This window comes from Dermacentor albipictus, chromosome 1, assembly GCF_038994185.2.
Source record: "Dermacentor albipictus isolate Rhodes 1998 colony chromosome 1, USDA_Dalb.pri_finalv2, whole genome shotgun sequence".
Taxonomy (NCBI): Eukaryota; Metazoa; Arthropoda; class Arachnida; order Ixodida; family Ixodidae; genus Dermacentor; species Dermacentor albipictus.
Window position 1 is genome coordinate 263,742,709 of NC_091821.1, and position 25,075 is coordinate 263,767,783.

The 25,075-nt window shown below is 48.0% G+C and overlaps 1 protein-coding gene across 1 annotated transcript in view; it reads right to left on the reverse strand.

Moving 5' to 3' along the window:
* The window catches only part of LOC139046737 (cell adhesion molecule Dscam1-like), a 171,624-nt gene that overhangs the window by 65,802 nt on the left and 80,747 nt on the right, over positions 1-25,075 (reverse strand). The window contains exon 4 of the mRNA XM_070523540.1: positions 9,669-9,838. Within this exon, the coding sequence (XP_070379641.1) occupies positions 9,669-9,838 (170 nt within the window). The remainder of the gene's footprint in view (positions 1-9,668; positions 9,839-25,075) is intronic.

Sequence of the window (25,075 nt, forward strand, 5' to 3'; positions counted from 1 at the left end):
TCATACAGTGACTGCATCCTTGTCGCATGGCACCACCTGAAGTGTAAGCTTCTCAGGAAATGACAAAGAAGTTAGTCGATCCCTTAAAATGGACGTAGCCAATGAATAATGTTGGTCGTCTGCGTCTCGGAACATAACAGCTTACTTTAATACTTTCAACAGGTAGTTGCTAGCGCATGGCTCATGTATGCTCAGGTAGATGTAGCTCAAACACATGGGCAAAAGCTCTGAATGAGAATATAACCCTTTATTTGAACTTCGGAGCTGTTCTGCGGACGCTAACGGTCGCAAAGACGTTCGCAGTATCTTGGGACCAAGCTTAAGAAGATTTTCGCTGGTAAGCGCCTTTCCCCATCGGCTGGCCGCCTGCGCTAATAATTTGTCCAGCATCACGGTTGGATGCCTCTGCTCTCACGAACAATTCTAACATAAGAGCTTCCTTGGAAATACGTACGTGCCGAAGTTGCTTCATTTTTGGCAGACGGAAGGGAAACCTGTACTGGAACGACGTTTGATGTTGACTACAAGAGAGAATGACCGCGGGCGTTTGGATGATACAGTTGTCGAATGACCAAAGCCCGGAAACAGAAGCAGCGTATTGGTTCTTGGCAGCTGTTGCGACGGTGATGACATACTACATCTCAACAAATTGTAAGGGAAGCACGATGACTTCTCAGAAAAGCGTGCGCAGCTTTTCGAAGTTTCATTACCTAGCCTCTCGAAAACAATTATGAAGGAAGGAATAGACATAGCAAGTGATGACAGCCGCGTCACTAGGATGAAGTCATACTTCTGTGTGTACAAACATTTGTTTGGCGATAATCGTGAGCTTTTGCTCTCGTAGACGGACTTGAAGGCGAGACAGCTCGAAGCAAGCAGCGATAAGCACGTGGTTAGGCTGGCTCGTAAACACCATCACGCAAGGGTAGCCTCCGGTACCTAATTTGTCTTGCTACTGAGTTCGGACCACAGTGTGTCCCGCGAAGTCAGATAGGCAGGGAGTTTTTAAGCACCTCATGGGCGGACCTTGTTGACTGTTCAGTTAGTCCGACTCTAAGGCCCAAACAATGAAACGTTCCTTTCCTTCGAGAGCTTCCTAACCTTACGTGAGGCCTCCTTACAGCGAAGGAGCGATGGAGGAAGCAAGCATACTCTGAAAGCTCCCTTCACCCGTCCTCACGTAAGGAGCGGGTGCCGCCATGCCTGGGTTCGAGATTATCTCTTAAAAGCTTTAGGCGAACACCAGAACACCACTATTCAATAAAAAACGTTGTATCGTCGCACAATCTCTAAGTTGATGAGCTAATATAGAGAAGCGTGGACGCTATTTTTTAGTTTTGTTTACTAAATCTAAAGAAGCAGTGGATTACAGTGCGAAACTTGATGTGCTCCAGCAACGCTGGCACGCCGGCGTCGTGCAACGCCTAGCAACGCTTCCATGCCGCACGCGTGACTGAAACGAACGTGCCTGGCAAAACGTACCGTGCTCGCGCTTCTCCGAAGGTGGGCGACAGCACGCACGCGCAAGCAAACGTCACGTGGTTAAGCAGTGAGGCGAAGCGCTTGTTCAGGGCCAGGAGCGGCGTAAGGACGCATGAAGGTAGCTTGGCCCAAACAAAAAAACGTTCGTTTTAGGGGTGTGCCAATATTGAAATTTTCGATTACGAATCGAATACGAATAAGGCGAATAACTCTCTTCGAATATCGAATACATGTGTAGTATTAAAAAATTGCAAGAGAGGTAACAATAGCTTTATTACCCTTTTAAATATAACATTGCATTTTACAAGGTTGCTTCTAATTAAAGAGGTACTCAATTATAGATAATGGACTCAGGTAAGGCCCTCAGTCAGGTAAAACGCTTGTTACAGATTGTCGTGAAGGAAAATTAACTGCTCAATATGGCCAGAAAGTGAACGCTCCCTATGCACTGTCACATTTCTACCGGTAGAAAAGACTCTTTCACTAGGAACTGAAGTGGCAGGGATCGCCAAGTACTTCCGGGCGAGTGCCCTTAAAAGCGTGTACCTGAAGCGGCCAATGGACTGCCACCACTCACAAGGATTCATGCCCCTTTCCAGAAGAGGCTTTTGCGCGTAGTCTGTGACTTCCCTCTCAGGGGCAGATGCCAAATGTGTCTTCTCTTTGTTCATCACTAGATCGTCAAAAGCATTCCATACACTCGATGCCACCAGTGGTCACGAAGTCGACGCTGGCACGGCGGTGTCCCCACGGTGTTCCACGATGGCTTCCTGGAGCTCCCTTGTCACAAGGTTTTTCAGCCAGATCATCTGACCAGATGCCTGATGAACTGTGGCCATAAAGCGCGGATCAAGAAACATGCCTAGGCTGGCCACTTCATGAAATTTCCACTCCGCACAAAGAGCCTTGATACATTTTGCAACAATGTTAGCAAACCCTGAGTTGCCTTTGCAACCTTCAAGGCAATGGGGCATTCCAAAAATAATTGGAATTATAAAGCTTGGTGAAAAAGAAACCGAAACTGATCATGTCTCAAATGCCTGAAGCAGATAGACTGAAACAGAGCATACAGATAATGAGCGGATCATGCGAAGTTCTCAGTTAATAAACATGTTCTTAGGAGAATGCGGAGCAAGCATACAATTGGTTAATTGCTCAATTATTCGCAGTCTATCCGAATATTCGCCGTTTCCACCGTTATTCGGCCGTCTCGGATATTCGTGAATTTCCGAACATGCATTTCTCGAATCGAATACGCTTCGAATATGGAAAATATTCGATTCGTATTCGAAATTCCGAATATTCGCACACCCCTAGTTCCTTTCCTTCGAGCGCTTCCTAACCTTACGTGAGGCCTCCTTACAGCGTAGGACCGATGGAGGAAGCAAGCGTACTCTGAAAGCTCCCTTCCCCCGTCCTCACCTAAGGAGCGGTTGCCGCGTGCCTGGGTTCGAGATTATCTCTTCAAATCTTTCCGCGAACACCATTATTCTATTAAAAAATGTTGTATCGTCGCACAATCTTTAAATTGAATAGTTAATATAGAGAAGCGTGGACGCTTTCTTCTAGTTTCGTTTACTAAAGTTAAAAAAAAGTTGCGCATTACAGTGCAAAACTTGATGTGCTCCAGCAACGCTGGCACGCCGGCGTCTTGCAACGCCTAGCAACGCCTAGCAATGCTTGCATGCCGCACGCGTGACTGAAACGAACATGCCTGGCAAGACGTACCGTGCTCGCGCTTCTCCGCAGGTGGGCGACAGTGCGCATGCGCAAGCGAATGCCACGTGGTTAAGCAGTGAGGTGAAGCGCTCGTTCAGGGCCAGGAGCGGCGTAAGGACGCATGAAGGTAGCTTTGGAGCTACCTTATGCTGAGGAAGCACCAAGGAAGCCTTCACCGAGGGCCCCTCAGTAAGGAAGCTTTCAGAGTGACATAAGGTAGCCTCACCCCAATGAAGGCTTCCTTAGTGAGGTAAGGAAGATTTCATTGTTTGGCTTCTTATGCTGAGGAAGTACCAAGGAAGCACCAAGGAAGCCTTCACCGAGGGCGCCTCAGTAAGGAACCTTTCAGAGTGACATAAGGTAGCCTCACTGCAATGAAGGCTTCCTTACTGAGGTAAGGAAGATTTCATTGTCTGGCCCTAAGGTGGCAAGTGCTGAGGCTCAGTATATGTTTAGAAACAGAAGTGGCAGGGTCAGGCAGTGCAAATGTCCTTGCAGATAGCTCGTTCAGCTGAACTTATAGAACCGTGTTCTCACAGCCTGCAACACCCCAACGTTTCCAATATGCACTGTAAAAGAGCTTACTGATTCGAAGCTTTCACTGTTCACCTAACTTTTCTGACGTTGCTTATTTCACTCTTTCCTGTCATAACGTGGAAAAGCTGAAGGTGTTTTGTCTCACTGTGCTTCTCTTGAACACTGGAAAGGTGAAAAATTATCTGTCTGATCAAAATGCTGAAACGAAGACAAACATAAGAACTTTCATGGTAGCGAGCTCATGGTATTGGATATTGGACTTGGATAGTTTCGTGGTCTTAGCAAGCTTGGCGCGCTATAGCGTTAAGCTATTCCAGACTTTTCTATTCCAATTCTGCATTAAACTCTCCGGGATTGGTCAAAAACTTTTTTGAACCAGCCCCACTTTGCCTGTATGTCAAGCGACGTCATGAAAACCGCGATAGTTCTCCTTCTGATATGCGCACAAACACTGATTATGCACGATTGAACTGAACAAAAGAAAACTGATTCGACGCCTTTTCGCCATTAGTTCTCGGCTATGGATCAAAAGTTTTCGGGCTGCACTCACTTCACCTCGCTGTCACGCGGCGTCACAAAACCGCGAAAGCTCGCCGCGTCAAAGTGACGTGTACGCGTTAAAGATGCAGTAATATGCCGAATAAAATAGATTTTTTTTAATAGCCGCAGGCTGCCCTGTTCTGAAAGGAATAAAACATGGCTGCCGCCGATCGCTCGGACACTGGCTACTCGCACCTGCTGGAGAGCACGGGTTTATTTGCACACAATAAAACTTTTTTGTGGCCGCGTAACGTTATCGAGCACTTCCGGCACGTTTATGACCTCGCTCTGCCAAGTCTTCTTTGCAGAGGATCCGTTTCAGCGGCATTCTTAACCTTTCGTTGCATGGCGCCGCAATTTTCGACCAGACACCGCAAGCTAAGTAAGGGAAAGCGGACCAATCGCAGACGCCGGCACCACCCTCTTCATTCGGATATCAATTTTCAGTGCACCAGCTCGGCCCCATCGAATCCCTCTCCACTTGAGTGTGCTCCTCACCTCTTGTCAGCCAATCAGATAAGACAAGCCGCTCAGTGTATAGTCAATGTTATTCGTTTTTAAAGCAAACAAAAGCGACCTCCTATGAAAGAGGAGAGCGTTTGATTGGTCTGTTCAGACAACTCTGCGTGCCACCGCCCGATGCTTGCGTCGGCCGTTACGCAAATTAGACGTCAGGAAATTGGAATAAAACATATTGGAATAGTTTTACGTTATAGGGCTCTTGGTTACGAACACCTAGCGTGTTCGTTATCAGTTTTGTTATCACAAAACCGGCCTCCGTTGATAACGTCCAAACCTTTGGCAAGATTTACCCCCAGAATTTTCAAGAAATTGGTGCGATCGACTTCATGCCTGAAACAACTCATTATTGGATATGTAACAAAACTAAAAGTGGACAAATACACAGGCGTGTACGTGAATGGCTTTCGAACTTCATTCGACTACTGACATTTTTATTCTAGCACATTGTGTACATTGAAATTGACACATTGACAGCACATAGACAGTCAAGCTGACTTGTCAGCTTTTGTTCCCGCACTCCCTCACTTCATGAGTGAAATAAAGGGTTATTATTATGATTATATAATTATTATTCTATCTCTTGGGTCACAAGGCGTTAACGTCTGCTTAATTAGTCCGAAATACTGGCTATTTGGCAGGTCACACCACTTATAAATCAGTAGTTTTCTTAAGTGTAAAGTACTCTACATTTCGTAATTTAAAAACCAGCACTACAAATACAAATTTTCTTGCAGAACCGTTATAATATATGGGCTCTTGACATTGGTGAGTTGCGTCTCCATGCGGTAAACAACGTTTACTACTTAAGGCTAGAGTATACTTAAATTATGCTGCCACAATTATCGTCCTGTTTCCAAGGCCGGACACCTGAAACCTTTTCCGAGATGTTATGTGCATCGCGACAGCAAAGCATTCGGACACATCCGGATGGCTGTCATCGCCGTATGTACGAGGTTGATGTCAGTTGAGCATTGAGACTTCTCCCATGATATCCAGGAAGGTACCGTAAATTTCAAGATATTCCTTTTTTATTGATTAAGACTGGTAGCAGCATTTACGCGACGGGCGTGCGCATTTTTGTATGGCACATGGGATCCCAAGTCAGCTTCTTGCGCCATACACACGTCACATCTGCAGTTGGAATGCGCATGAACGACAACATTGGCAGCTTCTGCTATATTCGTATAGCAGGTATTTGCAACCGATCTAAGTATGTTGCAACAGAACTGCTTGTTGGCCTAGTTGGTGCTTGCTAAAAGAGATGTTTTTTTTTGCCGCAAGTTAAAACACACACAAAAGCAAGACACATAAAGACAACACGGGCGTATCATTTTGCGCTTGGACTCGAGTATGCCACGACTCCCTGTTCACTGCGTGCACTCATGCCTTTACTTTCACTTGTCATTGTTGCATATAGTGCCGATCATTATCTTCCCCTTCTGTTCCCCCCCCCCCCCCCCAACGTAGAGAATTCAGCTACAGTAATCTGCCTGAAACTATCCTCTCAACCTTTTATTACGAATAAACGTCTTCCATGCATTTCGTTTTTTTACACCTCAGACGTTGCGAGTGCGCATAACAACAACAAAAAAAGAAGTCTGGAAAAGTAGAGAGCGCCAATGATTCTAAAAAAGCAATTCATGTTAAAGAATAAATATAATTCAATTGAAAAGTCACTTTGAGAGCAAGACAATACTAAAAAAAAAACGGTAGGCGACCCTAATCTTTGACTTCGGTGCCTCTTGGTGGCACTAGCACCTCTGTTTTGGTGTTCTTTAGGCTAACTTTAGGCGAACGCAACGCATGAACCGAACTCGGAGGCAACTGTTTTCCCTTAATTTGCTGGTTAGACATCATGGCACCTTCTTGTGTGTGACGTCATTAGTGACGTCATTACTTTTGCTTTCTACTTCGGGGTTTCCAGGAATTTCGCCAAAGTCGTGCTTACATGGCGAGTCTCCAAAGTCTACGATTGCGTGTTTTGGTGTGCGGTATTCAGTAATTTCTAATTAGCTCTAATTATTCCACACGTTTCAGTAATTAACCTTGTAACTAAACTTATGCTCTCTTATCTTATCTATAATGAAACCTATGAATTTGGTAATGTACTATTTTTTAAATTCCTTTATCTGATTTATTTTGAATTCCGTCCCCTGACGTCACAGTGATTTCTAATTAATTCTGATTATTCCACACACTTCAGTAACTCATCTTGTAACTGAACTTGCGCTCTGATATCATATCTATAATGAAACCCATGAAATTTGTACCGTACAGTTTTTTAATCTCTTTTTCTGAGTTATTTTCAATTTCCTCCCCGGTCGTCTCAGGAGGCGAACCGGAAGTGCTGCGCAAGAAACAAGAGTATCACTCGATGCTCGCGCCACTAAAAAAGAAAAAAAAACTGTTCAAAGTGGCATTACCTTAACTTATAACCGAAGTATGAGCAGCGAGACGTTGCTTGGAAAGATATTGTGATATTGTAAAATTCCAGCCAAATAGGGATGCCGAACGTACTATTGACGGTGAAGAGCAGCCAATGGCAAACAGCACCTCCGAACGAAATAAATCAGGCCCCGTATTATAAGCATATGTAGTCTCGTCAAAAGGAAGCCCTGAGGATTCTTTTAAATTTCTAATTGTCCACTTTACTGCACACACTTTTGTTTTGTAGGTGCAAGAACAAATGTTTCACGTAATTCAATTATCAGCTTGAACTGTGCGTTCTCTAAGGCCAGATGATTTAAATTGCTACGCCATCTTAATCGGCTGAGATGTTTATCGCGCATTCTAATGCGTACTATCCTGTTTACATAGCAATTACCTAAATGGCAGCCACAGAACAGACGCGATGGAGGGTAAACAAGTTTGCCTTCATACATCGTTCGTTTTCATCCAAGTCCCATGGTCCCAAAAGTGGCTCTGCAGTCTTATATGTACCACTTACTCCTCGAAAAAAAAAAACGCACTCTCTCTATTTCCGGATGGAACAGTGCCAGCAGATACGCACGCAAAAATGAAGCAAGGCACAAGGCCCAGCACTCTCCCAACAGTGTGGCGGAATCCAGAGCCTTCTTTGAGTGTCCGTCATCGACGCTGATAATCCGAACGTCTCTCCGCCTAAAACCTGGCTTAAGCGGGCCTAGCCCCGGACTGGAGAAACGTTTGCACAGCGCAGCTGGCTGTCATGACAACGAGCGCATGCAGCGAAACCGGCAAGCACGCTCGCGTCCACTCCGCAATCGAGGCGAAGGGCGCTTCCTTCGCGGCGCGCTTCCTTGGGGCGTCTCGCCGAGAGCGTGTCGCTCGGGCAGCCCGAGGCCGCGCGCTGTCCGCGCTGCTCGTTATCCGCGCGCTGCCGCGTTATTAAGGAGCGACGCTCCGGTGTCTCGCGGATTGGCGCCGCGCCTGCCTGAACTGCGCAGCGACCCGCGACCGAGCAGCGCTTGCGGGCGCCGGCCCCGGCGAGGGCGCTCCTAATCAACGCTTAATTAAACTGCGGCACACGCAGCTCCGCTTCTCGCAGAGCGTCCTCGCCTCGTTCTCGAAAACCCGAGAAGACACTTCGGCCGCGGAGAGATGTGGGGGCTCTGCGCTTTTCTGTGACCTCTGGTCGCGCCTGCTTTTGGAGGGGAAATATTTCTGGGGCCAATGTGTTGTTATAAAGAAGCTGATGACAGAGAACCGCCTGCAGTTCAGTTTGTCCGCGGTACGTTCCGCAGCAGATATTCTTGTCTGTCGTCCTGGTAACCCATCCGCCATCCCGGTCATCGTTTCGATTGCCCAAGGCTCAGAATTCTCTTATACATTGCGAAACAGGACATGGCTATGGGGGCGTCCGAAATTTGAGACAGCGCAGAAAAATTCTTTATTTTTATTTTGGTAGGCTGGAGATTTCGCCGACTAGTGTTGGGAAAGTTTCGCTGTCTGCGTCCACCGTCAGATTGTCCCATGATGTCTGGAATTTTGATCGGAAGTATTGTGCCTTAATACGGCGGTTTGGAAACGCCTCGCTCAAAGGTAGAAAACCAAACAAAAACAACACAGCTCCTTGCATTTATGTGTATGGGACCGTGGGACGCAATAGAAATGCAATGCGTCTGTTATGTATGTTTATAATTTTATACTGACAGACGAAACACTACCAATGCACGGTGTGGGAAGCTCACGGCAAATCGACATTTTTGTCTATAGGTTCCATTGTTTCAGCTTACAGCGCGACTGCCGCAGTTAATGGCTAAAACGAGAGCTGCTTAGTATTCTTGGCATGAATACACAACGTGGGGAGAAAGATAGTTACGTTGAGTGAAGCAAACGGCTGGTTTACATTTCTTCCTCGCTCGAAAGGGATTCCCCCGCCTCTAGCTACATACTCTAGAGCAATGTCTCTCAGCGATGCTTTCTTGGCGATATTATATTGCGTGCTCGTGAATATTACATTCCTGGGTTGTTGAATGCTTGAACAAAGTTCCATGGAGAAAGCGCCAACATGCACACAATGTTTAAGCTTAAGCGCATCAACATTAGTCACAAAACTGTGCTAGCACCAAAAACCACTACAACCACTGGCCGCATGAACATAGTGACGTTAGTTTATAACGAAGGTATGTTCTTTGATAAAGTTTCGCCGACATTGTTCTAGAAGAAGCAATTGCTCGCTAGAACAGTGTGTAGTTTTAATGCAGAGAATTACGCATTTGGCGTACTTAAATTAAGAATTCGCTTTCCTCTTTCATTTAGTTAAATATTGCATTCTTATTATGACGCATAGAAACAGCAGAAGCATATCACCAATAAGAAAGCACTGAATCAAAGTACATGGTGTTTATCCGAACTCTTGCAAGTTACTTTCAGTGTGCCGTGCTCACCTTGTGACTGAGGACCACCGGGTGAATCTGGGAGCCGGTGAGCTTGTACCAGCGATAGTTGGGCGGGGGGTTCCCGGTGGCCGCGCATGGGATCTTGGCCAGCGTTCCCTCGCGCACCCGCACCCGGCCCTCGTACTCGAGAAGCTGAGGAGCCGAGTGGCCTTTGGTCTCTGCGCAGCAGGTTCATCAGCGTCTTAGCGCACACGTGCCCATATTTATATATATAAACGAGAAGAAAGGGGGTTAAACGAGGGACCCGATATTTATTAGTCATATAATGAGACGCCAACAAACACTGACACCAAGGACAACATAGGGGAAATTGCATGTGCTTAATAAATGAAATAAAGTAATGATCAATTAATGGAAATTAAAGTGGATGAAAAAACAACTTGCCGCAGGTGGGAACCGAACCCACAACCTTCGCATGTCGCGTGCGATGCTCTACCAATTGAGCTACCGCAGCGGCGTTTCGCCATCCACTTTCTTGGGTATTTATGTGTACATTTATGTGTACTGTATTTATGGGTCTTTATGGTGACACTTTAATGTCGCTCTGGCGATGTCCCGCGTTGCCTAACGACTTCCTCTCCAGCGAAGCCGAATGGGAGGAGGCCATCAGAAGCACGGTACTCCGTAAGCAAGCCCAGGCTATCCAGAGGGCCCAGGAAAGAGCGGAGCGTCACGGCGTTCTGTCCTTTACGTGGGCGCGGCCAGCGGCTACAATGGCCTCCCGTTAGGAGGTCCTGACAGTAGCTCCTCAGGATTAAATAAAGTTCGTTGTCCGTCCGTCCGTCCGTCCGTCCGTCCGTCCGTCCGTCCGTCCGTCCGTCCGTCCGTCCGTCCGTCCGTCCGTCCGTCCGTCCGTCCGTCCGTCCGTCCGTCCGTCCGTCCGTCCGTCCGTCCGTCCGTCCGTCCGTCCGTCCGTCCGTCCGTCCGTCCGTCCGTCCGTCCGTCCGTCCGTCCGTCCGTCCGTCCGTCCGTCCGTCTGTCTGTCTGTCTGTCTGTCTGTCTGTCTGTCTGTCTGTCTGTCTGTCTGTCTGTCTGTCTGTCTGTCTGTCTGTCTGTCTGTCTGTCTGTCTGTCTGTCTGTCTGTCTGTCTGTCTGTCTGTCTGTCTGTCTGTCTGTCTGTCTGTCTGTCTGTCTGTCTGTCTGTCTGTCTGTCTGTCTGTCTGTCTGTCTGTCTGTCTGTCTGTCTGTCTGTCTGTCTGTCTGTCTGTCTGTCTGTCTGTCTGTCTGTCTGTCTGTCTGTCTGTCTGTCTGTCTGTCTGTCTGTCTGTCTGTCTGTCTGTCTGTCTGTCTGTCTGTCTGTCTGTCTGTCTGTCTGTCTGTCTGTCTGTCTGTCTGTCTGTCTGTCTGTCTGTCTGTCTGTCTGTCTGTCTGTCTGTCTGTCTGTCTGTCTGTCTGTCTGTCTGTCTGTCTGTCTGTCTGTCTGTCTGTCTGTCTGTCTGTCTGTCTGTCTGTCTGTCTGTCTGTCTGTCTGTCTGTCTGTCTGTCTGTCTGTCTGTCTGTCTGTCTGTCTGTCTGTCTGTCTGTCTGTCTGTCTGTCTGTCTGTCTGTCTGTCTGTCTGTCTGTCTGTCTGTCTGTCTGTCTGTCTGTCTGTCTGTCTGTCTGTCTGTCTGTCTGTCTGTCTGTCTGTCTGTCTGTCTGTCTGTCTGTCTGTCTGTCTGTCTGTCTGTCTGTCTGTCTGTCTGTCTGTCTGTCTGTCTGTCTGTCTGTCTGTCTGTCTGTCTGTCTGTCTGTCTGTCTGTCTGTCTGTCTGTCTGTCTGTCTGTCTGTCTGTCTGTCTGTCTGTCTGTCTGTCTGTCTGTCTGTCTGTCTGTCTGTCTGTCTGTCTGTCTGTCTGTCTGTCTGTCTGTCTGTCTGTCTGTCTGTCTGTCTGTCTGTCTGTCTGTCTGTCTGTCTGTCTGTCTGTCTGTCTGTCTGTCTGTCTGTCTGTCTGTCTGTCTGTCTGTCTGTCTGTCTGTCTGTCTGTCTGTCTGTCTGTCTGTCTGTCTGTCTGTCTGTCTGTCTGTCTGTCTGTCTGTCTGTCTGTCTGTCTGTCTGTCTGTCTGTCTGTCTGTCTGTCTGTCTGTCTGTCTGTCTGTCTGTCTGTCTGTCTGTCTGTCTGTCTGTCTGTCTGTCTGTCTGTCTGTCTGTCTGTGTCCGTCCGTCCGTCCGTCCGTCCGTCCCACAAGCTTATGATATAATCCCGAGTCAACCACTGCACTAAGCAGAACGCTTTTCCCTACCCCACATGAAACATCTGAGACAAGGCATGCACATTTTCGTCTCTTTCTCACGCTACGTAGCAGCTCAGCAATTACACCCCTTCGGCTATGTCTTCACACCTTCTCTACACTCCCTCGGCTCGAATCTCTCATTCGACGCACCCCTCGGGATGGACGCGCGAGTTCTGTGCGACTTTTTCTAAGACGCTCTCATGCCTTCGCTTGTAGCTGCAAGCCGCGCTTCGGCTTTTGCAGCACCGGTAATTCGATGCGAAGTGGAACACGTGTCTTTATCGGGCCGCATCTACTTCTGACTCGCACGCAATCATGATTTCTAATGGCATCCCCTTTCAAACGGTGCGGCGAGAAATTCTCACCTAGCCTGCTTGAGCTAATCAAGCTTTAGTATACACCTGTATCAGCTTAGCATTTTGGCTATTTCTACTTACTAGTCTTTCTCTTCGTTAAACCACTTTCTCTAAAATGTAAAATTACCTATACGCCTGTAGCGGTCCTGGCTCCATTTCTTTCCTGCATTTTTTTTCGTCAATACTCTAAACGTCTCTCGCTTAACTGGGCCACTGCCCAGTTAGCGTCCCCATCAACTTTCAACCCCGGCGCTTGAGGAACGTGGGTGCGCACTATGGTCCTGTCTGGGTGAATATCTTAGCATTTCATTACGATGTGCAAATCGTGTCAAGATTTTTTTTTGCTCCAGAAGGCCCATACATCGTACTATTGCGAGCAGAAATATAAGTAGGCATCGCTGCTCTACGCGAGGGCGCGAGTTGGACGAGCTGAACATGAACTGAAGTTTAAGAGCACCCCAATCGGTGCTGACGTCAGCACTGCTACATGTGAACACTTGCGCATTAGCTCTTCTCACCAGCTTGGCTTCCTCGCAGGCGCGTAGCGTTTGTCGTCAGCTACAGTGCATGCGAGCGCATACGAGAGCAACGGACTCGCTGGCCTACAGATAAGGGAAGCAACAACTGGGTTTTCTAAGTCGTAAGTGCTTGGCGCACTAAATGACTGAATTTTCTGCTCACAGTGACAATGCAATTGTCGATAGATAAATGTTCTGCATTTGCAGTAACTGACACCAGCCCATCAGCCTTAGACGTGTGTGTATACGCACTGTTCTCATAGATGGAGGTCTTTACCAGCGTCAAACCACGTCTTCGTACTTTAAAAATACACGCTTTGACACTGGAAAAAAGAAAGGAGGTGATAAAATGCCTCCCTGTAGAATGCCACGACAAACTCACTGTTCTGCACGCAGCATACTCCTAAGCCGACCGAGAATTGCAACCCAGCTATCGCTGCAGAATGTTCCGGATATGACAGGGCTGGTGCCAAGAGTCCTACAACCAGGAATTGATTTATGCTGATTTAAAATAACCACTAATAAAAAAGAAAGAAGTCGTTTTTTTATTTATTATAAGCGACTATAGGCGACGGCTCGCGACAAGCAAATTACAACGTTTTTGGGATAAGAGAGGAATTGTTAGGGGGTAAACTATACTCCCTTCACACGTATTGCAGTGTTGGTAATTCTTCATTATCAGTGAGATTTCTGGTAGACAATTTCTCGAAATGGTCTCTAAAATAACGTAAAACAGCGGCCAATTAGGCCAAAGCGGCCTATCTAACTTGAAGTTACATAATGCGGTTATTTATGAAACGTGAAGCAGCACCGCCGTTTTATTTATTGTCCGCTTGCCGGAAGCGCCAAGCCCGCTTCGGCAGACCGCAAAAACCAGTGCTGACATCACGGAAGGAAAGGGTCACATAAAATCGATGCACTGCCCGGCACATGCGAGTGGACGTAACCTCGGCCACGTCTCGTCGGATGGGGGAGCATATTTCTCTCGCGCTTGCATAGCCGAGCCGTCTTGCCCGGAGCTCGGCCGAACCTCCTCCATCTTGATTACCTGAGCGGCGCTACGCCCTTCCACGCCAACGCCAAAGTGCCGAGACGTTTGAATTATTGAAAAGCACGGAGCGCGCCCGCGGAGAGGCGCCGCATTAATGCCGCGCGGCACTCGGCCGTCTCGCGGAGACATCCAGCGCCCGCTCGGCGGCTTCGGGTGGTCGAGCAATTGTTTGCTTAAGCTGGCCGCGCAAGTTCGACTATGCGACGATTGAGAGAGCGCGACAGCACCGCGTGTCGGGTGCCGTTCGCCGGAGGAATCGGTTCGTTGCTGCGAGAGAAAGACGGAGCCGCTTTTGAATCGCACATCAACACACGTCGTTAGGGTGACGCTATCTGTCACTCGGGGCAACGTTCTCTTGTCGGCGAAATGAGAAAAAAAAAAGATGCAGCGGGAGCATCGCTCTTGGTTCCCCGTTAGCGGGATGAGCTAACAAGGAGCGGATGTCCCGAGCCGCGCCGACAGAGTTGCCCTGTGCGCCAGGCGTCGTCATTCTCAGCATGAAGGCGTTTTAACTGCGGACATTTTTTTTTTCCATTTATACACGCCAGTGAAGGCGTAAGGCACGGGGTAAATCGAGGATATGCTAAGCACAAAAAGGGAAATTTCACGCATTTCTAGGTTCAAGTTTCTGCGCTTTCCCTTAAAATTTGCGCGGCACAACTTGGCATTCCATGTTTCCTTCGATGATTTTGCGGCCACAACCAGTTACGAAGGGCTTTTCTTGACAAGCGTTCATTCCGAAAAAGCAACAGTCGCTTCAGCTCTTCCGTTGCAAGCGGGCTCAGAGAGCACTGGTTTCGACATGCCTTACCCTTGCCTTACCCTCGAATAATCAGGACAGGCACAATGTAAAGCCTTCTTATCAACCAGCGCTACAACGTTGCACCGCGAGCTCGCATCATTGACGAAGCGCGAAACGGAACGGCATTGGAATAGAATCCTTGCATTGTCCTACGATCAGGTTTTCGTTCTGACGCTTCTCTAATTTATTGTTGCATTTAACTCATTTGCAGAATCAAGTTTCTTGCGGATATTTGAGGTGCAGATACTGAATGATTCGATGCCTATAGTCAATGCAAGGACAAAATTCCAATCCTGCGCATAATATAGGGCACATTTGTCGCACCGTTAACAGTTAGTCCATACATGCTGTGCGTCACAGGAATGCAGGGATGCTAACAAATTGGGTCAAAGTTTCAGTCACATATGTTTTTCTCTATATTAAATTTTTATGGTTTGTGAGGTATGGCTTTCGCTTTGTAGTTTTGTAGTCAATTCTAAGCATCGTGAAGAGTTGTAATGATATTACTTAAAAATAGAAAGAGGGAAAGTATCTCACGAAGGCGGAGCGTGGCACTTTACTGACAGAATAAAACGTGACCGCAACATGGTCCTCTGAGTTGTATTGCGCCCGCACTGATAACGAGTGGTGACAGGCTCCTTCCGGTTGTAGCTAAGACTTTTGGAAAATGGCATCAACACGCTACGCTATTGGTTGATATAGCAAAAACCTATGCAGCGATAAGCTCACAAGGATGAAGTTTGAATAATAGCCGGTATGCGACCGGGTTGAAAGAATAGAGCTGTAATCAAATAGCGACAGTTGCAAATCCTGTCTCCGCTTCCTAAAAAAAGCAAGACACAAACTAGTACAAAGTCCTGAAACATTTTCAGATGTACTAACCTCAAAAAATACTCTAGTCCTCAACCTTTAGTACTCGTATATCAATGGTGGCAAGAGTGTAACTAGATATTTGATTACGTAATTTACTCATATCGTGAAATTATTTTGAGGAGAGGAGGAGCAGGAAAAACTTTATTTTCACCAGACCTTGAAATTACGTGAATTACTGAGTCATTTCTTGTGCCAGGCGGCGTGAGGATGCCGTAAGTCCTTGACTTTCGGCGATCTCCAAAGTCCAGTTGACGGGGCGCAGCTGTACTGCGGGACCCTAGCTGGACACCGATACCTACCAGTCCTAAGTCTTGTTAAGTTGGAGTTACGATCTAGGCTTTAGCCCGGGGCAGTTGCTCAATATATGTGTCAAATACGCCTTATGGGCGTCGTAGTTTTTTTCGTTTAGGTGAGAAGCAGCCCGGATATAGTATTTCAAAATTGCACATATCCCCATGCACACTTCTTTTATAGAGCAACAGAAAATTCTAGTGACATTACAGTTCAATTTATGAAGAGATGGGGTAGAAAAATCGAATTTGTCTTATAAAATTAATATTTTGAGGTGATTGCGAGAACACTTTTTCCTTCGCTAGTTTTATTCTCGTAAGCTGAAATGGAAAAGCAGAATTTGAAGCAATATCGCAGGGCACGCGAGACCCGGTTAGCGGAGCCGCAAACTTATTTCGCACGTCAGCGTCCATCATTTGGCACTGTTGGCACCGGCAACTCCGGTTACTTTGTAAAAGCTCATAAACCTTGCTGTTTGAAAAGGCGTTCGCGAAGTTTGTCTTCTAAAATACGGCGAGAGAAAAGAAAAAGCGCTTTCTAAGCAGTCGCAGTGTCCCGACCCGTTCCTGATTATTCCTTGTGTATGTTTTTATGTTTGCAGACATCGAATATCGGAAATTATTGTCTACTTATGAAAATGTTTATAAGGCGTTTCACAGTACTTGAGATGAGATTATATATTTATGTTTAGATCATCTCTAATGGTAGTAAACAATTATCAAAAGTTCCACAAAGAGATATTTCATGGCCAGATTCTGGTTTCGATCAATCAATTGAAAAATAAGCCTCCTATAGAGAACTGGGAATCTCAAGAGCGTAAAGAAGACAGGGACAGTCATAAAAACCGCAACACTCGGCGCTAACTTCTAACTGTTTATTTGGTAATGGAACATTTCTCTTTATGGACTTTCTGCGCAAGTACAATGTCAATTAATGTAAATAATGGCTCGCGTTCATGACCTTTTAAATAAGCGAGTTCGTTATGAGATAATATTGACAGGGATGCACTGCTGATACACCTGTCTGCTAAGTGTTGTATATGAACAGAAAACCCAAGAATTTAATTTTTTAGGCCATAAAAGACGCACATTTTGCTCCTTAAGCGTTGTGCAGTGAAATGGTTGACTGACTTTGTCTGCGGGACTAAGTAAGGCATTGATTCGTGGTAGGTGACCTGTCATACTGGGAACCTCGATAGCGCTAAAAAGACGGGGACATACGTAGAAACGAGAACATATGGCACTAGCTTCCAACTGATTATTTCGAAATAGCGTATGCCATTCAATGGACTTTCTGCGCATGTCCACAAAGGTGTGAGTTCACGTAAATATAGGCTCACGTTCATGGCCTTTTAAATAAGCGAGTTTCTTATGAGATAATATTGACAGGGATGCAGCACTGACGCACCTGTCTGCTAAGTGCTGTATATGAACAGCTTCTATTATCTCACGTGTCGTCTATTATCCGACTCTGTCTAAACTACTGCACTGTTCAAAAAAAGGTGCGCATCTGCACTCTTTACAATGGCCACGCCAGCCACCCAACGGCACATTTTTCTTATTTTGTTAGACCCCCGTGGCCCATAATTAAGGCATCGCCATGTTTCTCCTACGTCGACTCTACCGCTGACAGGGTAGATGACGTACTTCGCCAACAATCATCAAACGTAATTTTGTGCTTTCTTTTCGCCCTGTTGCTTGGCAGTAGCTTTCGGGTTAGTCATTCTTCATAGCCTTGCTAGGTTCTTAGGCTAGGTTAGGTTGCCTCATGCCACTATAGGTGACGTATGAGCTGCCTGTAGAAGGAAGGTTAGTTTTCTGTATCAAAAACTGATCCTTTGCACCGCTTCCCAGAAACGTCCACCTACAACTCAACGTGGGCAGGCGCCGGGCCCGTGCCCGCGCGATTCTCGACAGCACCGACACAGATCGTGAAGCCACCGCATTTGTGGACGTGGCCCAGTACGGCAACACATCCACTTTCGCGATAGCAGTCGTGGACGCTAATGGATCCTTCCGATCATCCGCATCGGTTAAAACGACCACCAGCTCTAAAGCAGAAAAGATAGCCGTAGCCATCGCCATGGCAGACCCCACCTTTACCCATGTCCTCACAGACTCGCGTGCCACAATTTGGGCCAGCAAAAGCGGCAACGTATGTAAAGAAGTAGCGCATATACTACTAGCGAGCTCAAATTAGAGCAAACGACGCCTCTCCTGGTTCCCCGCTCACATGATGAAAGACATTCACCCGCGAAAACCAAACCTCAATGAAACGGCCCACGACCGTGCGCGAGAACTTGCCCGCCGCGACGGTCCCACGGCCTCCGAGGGGCTTGACATTCAGTCTAATGACCCGCTACTCACTTATCAGGAAATCACCTCACACTATCGAAAAGGCGGAAACAAATACCCGCTCCCACACTCCAAACTCGAACGCGCGCAGGCGGCCGCGTTTCGAATGCTACAAACGGACTCGTATCCGTCACGAGGCCTACTGAGTCACTATAACTCAGACATCCCGGCAAATTGCCCAGACTGCCAAGAACTCTATTGCTAACTCTCGAACATGCTGAATTCTGAATTCGAAGCAGAATTGGAGCGGCTTCGAGCAATCCGCCGTCGCGCGGAAAGAAGGTACAGGCGCACCAAGTCCATCTACGACCTAAGGGAGGCGAGACGCATACAGAAGAAGATCCAGCGTCGGATCAACGCCCTGCAGTCTCTAAGATGGAAAACCTTCTGTGATACCCTTGATCCGCATAAACCCCTGTCACATATATGGAGAACAGTGCGTGGTCTTCGAACATCACCGCAACAACGCCACCCCTTCAAATGCCTGGCTCTCTACCAAGGTCGCAGAGAGCTCGACGTAGCGGACGACTTCTGTGTCAAGGTCGCTGGTCTACCGTCATCGTTCGCTACACGTGATCCCCGTGATGTTCCAATCTCGCGGGATTCTCGTATGGACAATCTGTTTTCCATCGAGGAGTTGCAGGCGGCGTTGGCAGCGTGCAGACGTTCCTCATCGCCTGGGCCTGACGGGGTGACATACGCAGCTCTTGGAAACCTCGGTCACACAGCCCAGCATGCACTTCTAGACGTGTACAATAATTCATGGCGTGAAGGAGAAGTTCCAGCTGCATGGAAGTCCAGCCGCCTTGTGCCTTTGCTCAAGCCAGGTAAATCACCCCTAGACGTGGCGTCTTATCGTCCCATTGCTCTGGCCAGTTGTCTAGGAAAGGTGATGGAGAGGATGGTGCTGACGCGTCTAGAGTGGTATCTAGAACATTACAAGTTATATCCTGACGCTATGGCAGGCTTTCGACGCGGACGCTCTTCTATAGACAACGTCATAGATCTTGTCTCGTCTGTTCAGCACGAAAAAAGCCTCAGGAAGCTGTCAGCGGCGATGTTCCTGGATGTTAAAGGCGCATATGACAACGTAACCCATCAAGCCATCCTGGACGCCTTGGGTGATGTCGGCCTAGGCGGCCTTGTTTTTCGGTGGATATCCAGCTTTTTGAAGGACAGGTCATTCTTTGTGCAAACAGAGGACGGTGCGTCATCACAACGCAAAACCTACCGAGGCGTACCACAAGGCGGAGTCTTGAGCCCCACTCTATTTAACCTGGTGCTCATCGACATGGTTCATACCCTTCCGGAATCCGTCCATGTGTCGATCTATGCAGACGATATATGCATTTGGTCATCAGGAGCGACGCGTCCTCAGGTGCGCGCCAGACTTCAAAAAGCGGCCACACTAATATCAGGTTATCTTCGAGCACGAGGTCTGGAGCTGTCCTGCGAGAAGTGCTCTATAGTCGCTTTCACGCGTAAAGCAATGAAACCATACGTTATCAGAATTAATGGACAGCCAATTGCCTACGAGAAGACGCACCGCTTTCTAGGAGTGATAATAGACCGAGACCTTTCCTGGAGTCCTCATATCTCCTACCTAAAAAGGAAATTAGTCATGATAACCCACGTGCTCAGATTTCTTGCGGGAAAGTCATGGGGTGCGTCTGTGAGTGCGATGCTCCAACTCTATAACGCACTGTTCCTCGGTCTCCTGCGCTATAGCTTACCTGTACTGGGTGGGACCGGCAAGACCAACCTCCGTGCCCTCCAATCTGTACAAGCTCAAGCTCTGCGAATTTGCCTTGGTCTTCCTAGATGTGCGTCCACTGGCAGCAACAATAGCCATCGCGCATGACCACCCTATCAACACGTATCTTCAAGTCGACACTTTGAGGATGCATATCAGGCACTTCGCCCGACTTCCATCGCATCATCTCGCCTCCCTTCCTGCCGCTCGACCTCGTTCAGCGTTTAGCAAGATTATTGCCGCCAACAATGGAACTTTACCGTCAAACTTCACGCCTGCAGCACGACCATCTCAACCGCTGTGGTGCCTCCATCCACTCCAGGCTGTCCTTGTTATTCCCGGTATCAAAAGGAAAACAGAGATGTCAACTTTTGCCCTCATACAAACCGTGCTTTCAGTGCTACATGAACAACACAGAGGACGCATCCACGTTTACACTGACGGTTCTGTATCCTCTAATAGTTCAGCTGGAGCAGTGGTGATTCCCACAGAGTGCGTCACCCTCAAGTTCAAGACATCTCACATTACATCATCGACGGCTGCAGAACTCGCAGCTATCCGTGCTGCTCTGGAGTTTATTGTTCAGAAATCATCACATTCATGGTCCATCTTATGTGACTCAAAGGCAGCTCTTCAGTGTCTGATGTCCCCTTTCAACCATGGACCTAATGAGCAACTAGTCGCAGACATCCGACTACTCCACCATCACGCAATCAACAAGGGACACAACATCATCTACGAGTGGATACCGGGTCACTGTGGAATTTCAGGAAATGACAGTGCGGACAACGCTGCCCCGTCGGCTCATGATGGCGCCCAGATTATACCCATACCACTGTCAAGAAAAGATACAGCCACAAGTCTTCGCTCCCTCGCCAGCGAGCTTACACAAAATCTGTGGAACACCAGTGACTTCACGAACGCACGTCTCCACAAATTGGATCCACGTCTGCAACTCCGCCTACCACCAGGGTTGCCACGAGCGGAAGCAACACTTCTGTGCCGCCTGTGGCTCGGCGTGGCGTTCACGAACTCATATTCATTCCGTATCGGAATGGCCGACAGCCCTACTTGTGACACCTGCGGCTGCGAGGAGACGATTGAACACCTCCTTTGTGACTGTCCCCGTTACGCAGTGCGAAGAACAGTGCTTGTGACCGCTCTCGCAAAACTGGACAATCGCCCCTTTACAGAGGAAAAAGCTCTAGGACATTGGTCCAGACGGGCTTCGGCACTGAAGGCCTTAAGGGCTTTGTTGAAGTTTTTAAGGACATGCGAATTGTGTGACCGCCTTTGAACGTTGTAGAGCGTAGTTTCGCGTTACTCTGTGAATTTTCTTTTTTTTTCTTTTTTTCCTCTTCTTCTTTCTCCTTTTATTCCCTTTACCCCTTTCCCCAGCACAGGGTAGCCAGCCGGTACTATACACTGGCTAACCTCCCTGTCTTTCCCCTCCTTTGTCTCCTCTCCTCTCCTCGAACATGCTATGGCAACGTACCGCGTTACCAAAGGGCTCTCTCTCCAGTGAGCTAGAATGAGAAGAAGCCCTCAAAAGCCCGGACCTCAAACTCCAGCTCAGGGCCGTCCAGAGGGCCCAAGAACTGGTGGAGCGTCACCACGTTCCCGTCCCGACTTGGGCGTCGCCTATACGGTTTCGGCCCGAAGATCTCCCCGCGTGGGGTCTCCAATGGCTTAAAACTCCCCAGGACCTCAATGAAGTTCTTGACTGACTGACTGCGACCGCCACATTTGTTGGAATTGAATTCTGGGGTTTTACGTGACAAAACCACGATCTGATTATGAGGCACGCCGTAGTGGGGGACTCCGGAATAATTTGGACCCCCTAGGTTTCTTTAACGTGCACCTAAATCTAAGTACACTGGTGTTCTCGCACTTCGCCCCCATGGAAATGCGGCCGCCGTGGCTGCGATTTGATCCCGCAACCTCGTGCTTAGCAGCCCAACGCAATAGACACAAAGCAACCGCGGCGGGTGAGAAAAGAAAACAGTTGCTGTCGTTCCATATATACATTAGCTATCGCACAACTTAAAAAAATATTGCCCAGCGATCGAATATACATGTAGTAATTTCTGCACCTAACAAGCTAGCAAGGCTATGAATAATGACTAACCCGAATGCTACTGCCAAACAAAAGGGCGAAAATAAAGCGCAAAAATAAGTTCATTGATTGTTGGCGAAGTACTTCATCTATCACTTACCGCTGTCATGCGGTAGAGTCGATGTAGGACAAACAGGGCGATGCCTTAATGATGCGCCACGAGGGCATTACAACAATTGCAAAAAAAAAAAAAATGTGCCGGTTGGTGGCTGGCGTGGCCATTGTAGAGTGCGGATGCACACCTTTTCCTGAACAGTGCAGTATTGTAGACAGAGTCGGATAATAGATGACACGTGAGATAATAGAAGCTGTTCATATACAGCACTTAGCAGACAGGTGCGTCAGCGCTGCATCCCTGTCAATATTATCTCATAAGAAACTCGCTTATTTAAAAGGCCATGAACGTGAGTCTATATTTACGTGAATTCACACCTTGTGGACATGCGCAGAAAGTCGATTGAATGGCATACGCTATTTCGAAATAATCAGTTGGAAGCTAGTGCCATATGTTCTCGTTTCTACGTATGTCCCCGTCTTTTTAGCGCTATCGAGGTTCCCAGTATGACAGGTCACCTACCACGAATCAATGCCTTATTTAGTCCCACAGACAAAATCAGTCTACCATTTCACTGCACAACGCTTAAGGAGCAAAATGCGCGTCTTTTATGACCTAAAAAATTAAATTCTTGGGTTTTACGTGCCAAAACGACGATATGATTATGAGGCACGCCGTAGAGGGGGACTCCTGATTAATTTTGACTACTTGGGATTTTTGAAGAGCTTTCTTTTGCTTTTTCCCCTAAGGTAGAGCGCGCAAAGATATATCACACTGCACGCGTAAAAATACTTTTTTTTGCAGCGAAGCTGTATATGGCTAGCCGGTTCCTCCGACTGTCTGTCGCCTGTACGCCGAAAACTCCTCCGGCGCAACCCTATGCGCATGTGCGAGAAAGAGAGGCGCGCGATAGGCTGCGACAGTAGTGGCGTCATTGCTCTCCGTCGCAGTCAAGCGCGAGCGCAGCAGTTTCTCTCCGGCTACGAAATGGGTAGGTCATGCGTCATACGTACTCTTGAGGAGCAGGCAGCTTTCGACGTGCAAAGCCGCGAGCTAAACCGGGAACGAGCTCGTCTACTCCGTGCCGATGCTGCAGCCTGAGCCCAAAAACAGACTCGTGTAGCCGAGCGCAAGCAGCAACTGCGTGCCGAGGATCCGGCAGCCTACCAAGCTGTCGTTCAATGAACCGTCGGGATTAACCCAGTGATAAACACCGGGGCTGCAAGTTTCAGCTTCGCTGGTTAGCCATCTGTACGGAGTGCTTGGCTGGTGATTTTTTGGGGGGAGTCCACATAGAAAAATAAAGATGGATTCAAGAAATGGAACTAGACTGCTAACTAGACTGAAAGCTTTATTTCTGCGGGCACACACTCAAGCACCATGTATAGGCACGAGCAGTTTTTCTCGACTGTATGTATGTGGACATTTGCGTAAAATCTTCGCTCAACTCGCACCTTTGCAACGAGACCTCCCAAGGCGTCACCCTAATGCCATACGGGCTGCTGTGAGCACCTGCCCAGAAGCACGTCGGAGAATGTCCACATGCGCGCTTCATACGCGCAACAATCTAGATAGGTTTGTTGCAGTAAGAGGACCGACTGTGAAGTGAGGTCGCTAAGGCACATGAATGTGCAAATCATAATTAAGATCGACACCACACGTTCTGCTGTATATGGTACACCTCGGTTACCTTTAAGATCTGAGGTACATATTTGTTCGTTGTATCATTGTATAATCTGCAGGCTTCTTTACGTTCACACGCAGAAACCAGGGAGAAATATCCCTGAAAGAAGCAGACGGGCGTGACGGGCTTGATTGCAGTAATAAAGATCGCGAACTGATTCATCTAGGATAAATTATATTTCCAGAAAATGGTCGCAGTATTAGGGTTCCACGAACATAATGGACCTGAAAAGCTGAAAAGCGCTTTTTCTATTAACGATACCTTTGAAATCATCTACTTAAAAATTGTCCGACGATTACGATACTCCCTAATGCGAAATGTGAGCGCAGCTCTTTGCGTGTTTTTATTTCGCGATATATTGTCTGGCGCGGACATTCTGTCTCGTGCGGCACGTTTCAAACGGAGTGTCGTGCGACTGCCTCGTTAATCGGGACACCGCGAGAGGCGGCGCGTGAATGACGCGTGGGTGCGATTCACAGCAGCTGCCGCAGACGGACCTCCGCTCATGTAGCGCTCGTTTCAATCTCTGGCGCCATCTTGTCGCCATTGTCGCCGCAGAGCCCGTCTTGCGCGCACTTCGCCTTTCTTCGAACGCTTTCGCCATAGCCTCCTCCTCCGCGTTCCTCCTCGCGCTATCTTCACTATCGCTGTCTTTCATGACCCGCTGCGCTCCGCATTCGCTCTTTCATCCTTCGCTGAGTTCGTTCGATCGATTACGAGAGACTCCGAGACACGCCGACGCTCAACGCAGGAGCTGCATTTTAAAATTGTAACGGCACCAAATTGTGCAAACCGCAAACAAGAATACTTTACGTTTCCCAGTCCGGCTATAAAGAGCCACATCTGACAACAGTGTGTAACCGCACGCCACCACTTCCTCCTCAATATGCGGATTTGGCAACACGCGCTCGATTGCTGCGTTTCGGCATCTATGGCTCACCGCCCACCTCGTCCCTCTGCTCTCCTCCACTTCGCCAATCCACTGATCTGAACAAGGCCGAGATCAGAAAGCTCGGCTTTCGTAGAACGTGTCGCCACGTCGGGTAAACTGAACTACTCATGAAATATGTATGAGACGACCGCAAGGCTGGGCCTCCGAAAAGCGTATGTACGCGCACACGTGTGGAATGCGTAAGGCGGGACAGCAAAGCCGGATGAGCCCAGACATTTCCCGAGCGATCGCATTGCACCGCGCCTCCAGCGATGAATAACGCGTGTTGCAAGACGCATTGAAGTGCCAGCAGGAGGATGTCCATCGCAATTTAAAGCAACAGAAGACACATAACAGAGACACGGCACGCACCCGCATATTGCCTTTTTCACGCGGCGGC